This window comes from Solea senegalensis, linkage group LG12, assembly GCF_019176455.1.
Source record: "Solea senegalensis isolate Sse05_10M linkage group LG12, IFAPA_SoseM_1, whole genome shotgun sequence".
In the NCBI taxonomy this organism is placed as follows: Eukaryota; Metazoa; Chordata; class Actinopteri; order Pleuronectiformes; family Soleidae; genus Solea; species Solea senegalensis.
This window is the reverse complement of record NC_058032.1, coordinates 6,761,979-6,767,978: the sequence shown is the minus strand read 5'-3', so window position 1 is coordinate 6,767,978 and position 6,000 is coordinate 6,761,979. Positions and strand designations below refer to the sequence as shown.

Genomic DNA, 6,000 nt, shown 5'->3' with positions numbered 1-6,000 from the left:
GTATAGTATGTTGTCCAAAAAATGAGACACAAAAAGTCATTGTATAGTATGTCAGTCTAAAAAGTAGATGCAAAAAGTCATAGCATAGTATGTCACTTCCAAAATGGACAAAAAAGTCATATGTCGTCCAAAAATAGACAAAAAAGTCATTGTATAGTATGTCGTCCAAAAATGGTCAAAAAGTCATACTTTAGTATGTCGTCCAAAAATAGACAAAAATCATAGTATAGTATGTCGTCCAAAAATTGTCAAAAAAGTCATACTATTCGTGCAAAATGTGAACAAAAATAAACAAGTACTCCTTGACTCATCATGTGCCATTTTTGTGGCTCTTTGCCTTTGAGTATTATAGCATTGCATTTTCATGTGTTTACGTATCACTGTTGTCTTTTAAAAACATATAAATATAAATGAAATAAGTCAGTACAACACACTAATAAAAGAGACTTTGTGTTGACAGTTTCCCTCTGTGTTAGTCTCCAGGCAGATACAGAGCTTTAGCTGACTGTTTACAAAATGGACCAGAAAGCATTGCGATCAAACGCGGAGACGTAATTCAACTCCAGTATGAAGACAACAGGGGGCGCTGGTGAGGTTGTTTTCTTTTTTTTTCTTTAGCTTTTAACACTGTGCCTGTGCCAGACATGTATAAATGTAAAAAATATTGATGACATTTTTACACTTTATTTCAGGCTGGTGAAGAATCTGAGTCGACGACTGGAGGGCTTTCTCGGCGCTGCCAGCCTGCAGCTGATCGTCGGAGACAGCAACCGAGGACACTCCTCCAGACTCGGGGGTAAAGAAAAGAAAAGACGTGGGCAAACTGTAATGCTGAGGTATAGTATAACCCTCACTTTAAACCTCTGTGTGTTGTCTTGTAGACCCAGGGAACCTGAAGGTGAGAAAGCTCAGCTCCCCGTAGAGAAGAAAGCACAGACTGTGAATCTAATATTTACCTGTGGATGGACAGAGGAAAGGGATCGACTGAGCCACACCTGTTCCAAACTGATGCACATCAGCCTCCCCACGCCTCAGTCCCTGCTCTTTTCTAGCACAGTCCAGTCATCAAAAACACAAAGTTGGAAATGTCGCAGTTGTTTTTTTCCAAGGTTTCGATGGACAATCCCCTGGGCCAGTGTTTGCCACTGTTGAATGTGTCCTGTGGCGTCAGCACAAAGGCGGAGGAACAGTTGAGCCCTTCTGGACCATCAATCATCAATCTTTGGGTCCTGATTGGTCGTCCTCCTCTCTGATTAGAGCTCTTGTCCTTCGCTCGCTCCATCTGCAACACACACGTGGTCAGGATGTGTTGGTTGCCGCTGCAGGAGTGAGTCACAAAAGACATTTTTCATTCCAGCTTGAACCTGAGCTCATGGCACCGCGGCGCATGTATGCTCTTTTCTGTCGTAGTGTGCGCTGGATGGACAATCACCGAGGATTTGCCTAAAACATTTACAGCGGAGGCTTTTGTACATCATTTTTACCACAGTGTCTCATCTTTTGTGCCGTTGACGTTTTCCATTGAATACTTCACTGTGCTTTTCTTACATTTCACTCCTTGTGGCAGTCTAGAAAGTTCAAATGCCAAAATGTGCCATGCCATAATGCCTTTTTTTTATTCCCGCTCTTTTAGATATCTCGTGTGTGTAGTTTTTGCAAAAAAAAAAAAAAATCAAATAGTCTCGCTTTAACCTGACCTATGAAATATCACAGGCACTTTAATAATGTGGAAGGACAATAGAGGAACCGAAAGCCACCTATTGTCTGCTGAATGTATTCTATGCCTACTGCTTTACCTCTTTTACTGTGGATTTCCACCTGATTCATGCTGTTACTTCCTTTGTTTATGCTTGAATGACGTGTTTGGGAGGCAGGGGAGACAATAGTTGACATGTGAGTGATCATAATGTAAAGACACAGGCAAACATGATGAAGAGCGACGGCAAAGTATTCCTCGGTGCGCGCCGGAAACAAATCTGAAGCGCGAGCCGCGGAGCGTCAAGCCCTTGTCGTTCTTCTTGGGATCTTCAGATTAAGAGAAAACAAAAGGAGAAAAGGGAGATTAGGCTGTGTTTGCCCCTCTGTTTCCTCCCCGTCATTACAGCTCAGTTAATCTTGGTTTCCGCTTTAAAGGGCATCATACAGCCAACATGAAATAAACCCTCTATGTCGAACGCTTAATTAAATATTGATTTCAGACTTATATGAATTTACCACATCAAATTGAGGCCCCAGTCGCAGGGCTGCCTTTGATATGCTGTGTTTGATATGGAAATGAGTGTGGGAAGCAGCAGGGGCCGCTTGGTACAGCACATTTCCTATGTTGTTAATTTATTTATTTTGCTGCCGTGTTGTTCCTTCATATTGTGAAGTATCTGTGCATCCCCGGAATTACATTTTCATTTCCATGCATTTACAGGAGCTGTAATGTTTGACTGCACAAGAGCAACGCTCTGCTTATGATGACATTTGTGTTATTTCCTTGAACTTAAATCCAAAATGCTGCAGATTATGCACAAATTCTCCAGGTTGGAAAACAAAACAATAAGATGCACTGCTCCAAGCCAAGTAGCATAAATACGTTTACGCTTAGAGTTTCTTTAATAGGAAAATGCATGGCAACTGAGCAATAGCCTGTCACTGTTCTGAACTGGCTTCTTTTTGTATGGCTTCAATTCTGTACAGTAAAAGAAATAAAAACAAATTATTTATTGCTAGAATTGTTTTGTTTTTTAGTCACTGGAATAATTCAAGTAACACATCGCGTTTGGCTGATTCCAAATGTTTAGTTTTCAATTTGAATGTTTATTTGATAAAATGATTCATATTATTTGTCAGTTTTCTTGAGTTATGATTTCGTTCTCTGCTGTTTCACCAGCAGATGGGAGTGTTGCACTTAAATAAGACTGGACGTTTCACAAAATCCTAAAGTTTATTTATTTTGTGTTTGTTTGTGTTTAACAGACTGCTCCTCAAGTTATTTGGTGGAATTTATTTGTGATTCAGTCAATATACAAATTGCACATTTTGAATTTGAATGTTCCCAATCTGCTCGCCAAATTATTTTAACAATGTACAATCGAAAGCAACATTTTATTGACAAAGATTCACAAAGTAAAAAGTTGAAATTCTTCAATTTCTAACATTTAAATGACAAGGACGGGATCATCCACGTCGAACGCAAGCATTTGTTTGGTTTGTCCCATGACGTGGTTGATCCAGCGGTAGTACAGCGACACGCGCGTGTACACGCCGTACTTCCCGTCCTTTGCGCATTCTTCGCCCCAGCTGACGATGCCCGTCAAGAACCACGTGTCGTGAACGCTGTTCGCATGAGGACCTCCACTGTCTCCCTGACAGGCGTCTTTGGTCTCACTGTAGAAGCCCGCACAGAACATGAACGGGCTGATCCTGGAGCGGCTGCTGTCCTTACACTCCGTCCGATCTACGACGGGAACCTCCACCTTCTGCAGCGTGTTCGACGTGGCGCCCATGAAGCGCGTCCGGCCCCATCCGCTGACCGTCGCCGGGGAGGCGGCCTTTACGAGGGTCTCAGTGAAGACCGTGGGCCCTATGCAGATGGGCCGCACGGTTGCGGAGAAGGCGACGGGGGTTTTGAGGTAGAGCAGGGCGATGTCGTGGTTGTACAAGCTCACGCTGGCGTTGTAGCGCGGGTGTGCGTGGTGCCTCAGCACTTCATAGTCCTGCTCCGTGCCCTCGTTGATGTTGACGTTATACTCACCTACAGGTGGAGACATGACACACAGAAACAGCAGGTGTTACATTCATTCATTCATCTTCTACCGCTCAATCCCAGCTGGGACACGTCCTAATCCATCACAGGGCCACATAGAGACAAACAACCATTCACTCTCACATTCACTAATCCAAATCCTAATCCCCAAATCTGTGCGTCTTTTGACTGTAGGAGGAAAGTCATGCACACACAGGAGAATATGCAAAACAAAGGCCCCTGTTTTCCGACCGGGTCACAAACCTGGGTCATACTGCACATGCAAGAGTGCTAATCATCTTTTTTTTTCTTGATAATCCAGTTTCCAGTTATCTTTAAATAAAATCTTTTTAAATAAATCACAACAGTAAACGTGACTAACGTAAAGAGCAGAGGTGAAATGAGTCAGTGTGGCAGTGTGGCTCTTACCCACTCGGACGACAAAAGCCCCTCCTGCCTCTGCCAAGCAGTGAGCCGCAGTAATAATCCAACGCTTGCTGAGAATCGAGCCCCCACAGAATAACTCGCCGCTGGGATGTAATACCAAAGCCACCTGCACAAAAGAGGGAGGACAGAGCTGTGAACAGCAAGTAATTGCTTCCCTGTCGTTTTCCTCCTGAGAAATTCTGCTTCTATTTCCATACAATACCTGCCATGGGATCTCTCCTGGAGTTACTGCCTCTCCACCTACAATGCGTTTAAAAGGACGACTCGGCTCCTCGGTGGGGCCCTCGGCCTCCTCAAACACCCACAGTGGCAGTTTCCTCAGGTCGTTAGCGTCTTCAGACTCTGTTGTGGTTGGAAACGAGGCAGTGGAGGTGGCTGGAGCTGAGGGAGAGGATGTGGTGGTGGTGGTGATGTTGCTCAGTGAAGTGTTGTTTGGCAGACTTGTATTCTTACGGCCGAGCAGAGACCTGCTGTATACTTCACTCGCTGCCGTCAGAGCGGTTCGGCCGCATGGGAATTCATCTGGTGATGTGAGAAACAGTTCTAGTTGAATTAAGTTTCATAATTATCACGTTCAACTGAGGACGACACCGTACCTGCTGGTTCGCAGATTCCTTCCTCCATCAACTTGTATCCTGTCGCACAGGAACATTTAGCTCCAAAGGTTCCCATCGACTCGCAGAAGTGCATGCAGTCGCCATTGTTCACGTCACATCTTTTTGCAACGACTGAGCAGGAGAAAAAATGGTATTTAAATAGTATTAATAACGTACCACCTCATTTAAATGTTTGTTTTGTGATTGTTGTGATTCTGGAAAACACGGTGAGTGAGTGAGAGAGGGAGAGGGAGAGAGAGAGAGAGAGAGAGAGAGAGAGAAAGGTCACTTTGGCTGCTGTAAATGGAACTTCTAAAAATAACAAAGCTATTTTTGGAACCTAAAAGTGACCACAGTGAAGAGCCACACAAGCCACTGATTAAATTTGTAAACCAGGGCTAAAAAAAAGAGGAAAAAGGCATCTGGCTGTGTATCCGTCGGGACTGACACACAATCCCATCTCATCTCATATTCTCAACAAATTCATATCGTGTAGCACACGTATCTAATTTTATTTAAATCCAGCCGCAGGACTCATGACTTACTGATCTCACATTTCCTGCCAGTGAAGCCGTGCAGACACGCGCAGGTGAAGGAGCCAAGATGGTCTTTGCATGAGCCCTGGTTCAGACATGGATTTGGTTTACACTGGTTTCCATCTGAGGATGACCAGACACAAGCCTGTCACAGTCATGTGTCCACGACTTATACAACGCAGTTTACACCAGAGAACATTCATTACTCCATTAAACACAGTCTTACCTACATATCCAGCCCAGAACTCCATCTAAAACACAGAGTAAAGTCAGTAAAAAGGACAACTTTGCGTATAAAAATATCAAAAGGAACAACCGTCTTTTCGTCGTTCTCAAACGTCTCCCTGGCCTCTTCCAAGTCACAAGATTCCTCCATACACTCGCGCTCCAGGTTCCCCTGCAGCATCTCCTCAAAAATCCCCGTGTTATAGCGTCTGTGTCTCCTCAGGACACTGCCGGCTGCCTGGCCGGAGAGAAACACGGGGCCCGAGGCTGGAGCTGCAGTGACAAAAACACATGTTTTCAGAGCGTGTCTTTGTCTCCTTAATCGCATATTATAGCTGTATCATGTTCAGAGATATTCTTTCTATATATTCTCTAGTATCAATAGGTGTAATGCGAAGAATCCTCCCACACTTGTTCACAAGTTCACAAGAAAAGATTGCACTACTAAAATAAACCTCGACAC

General features: G+C 44.0%; 1 protein-coding gene and 1 long non-coding RNA gene across 5 annotated transcripts in view; one reads left to right on the top strand and one right to left on the bottom strand.

Annotated features, from left to right (window-relative positions):
- Positions 1 to 267: 267 nt before the first annotated feature.
- LOC122778259 lies at positions 268 to 2,720 on the top strand. 2 transcript variants are annotated; one of them, XR_006361423.1, is made up of 3 exons: positions 268 to 594; positions 693 to 796; positions 882 to 2,720. It is a non-coding gene; the product is annotated as an uncharacterized LOC122778259 (long non-coding RNA). The 2 variants fall into 2 exon arrangements; XR_006361422.1 differs by having other exon boundaries at positions 271 to 589.
- A 357-nt stretch (positions 2,721 to 3,077) lies between these two features.
- The window catches only part of f9a (coagulation factor IXa), a 104,586-nt gene continuing 101,663 nt past the window's right edge, over positions 3,078 to 6,000 (bottom strand). For all 3 annotated transcript variants that reach the window (XM_044039931.1, XM_044039930.1, XM_044039932.1), the window contains exons 2-8: positions 5,629 to 5,810; positions 5,539 to 5,563; positions 5,322 to 5,435; positions 4,777 to 4,908; positions 4,383 to 4,702; positions 4,163 to 4,286; positions 3,078 to 3,742 (exon numbers count right to left, since the gene is read on the bottom strand). In XM_044039931.1, the coding sequence (XP_043895866.1) occupies positions 3,147 to 3,742; positions 4,163 to 4,286; positions 4,383 to 4,702; positions 4,777 to 4,908; positions 5,322 to 5,435; positions 5,539 to 5,563; positions 5,629 to 5,718 (1,401 nt within the window). In that variant the 5' untranslated portion in view covers positions 5,719 to 5,810 and the 3' untranslated portion in view covers positions 3,078 to 3,146. The remainder of the gene's footprint in view (positions 3,743 to 4,162; positions 4,287 to 4,382; positions 4,703 to 4,776; positions 4,909 to 5,321; positions 5,436 to 5,538; positions 5,564 to 5,628; positions 5,811 to 6,000) is intronic.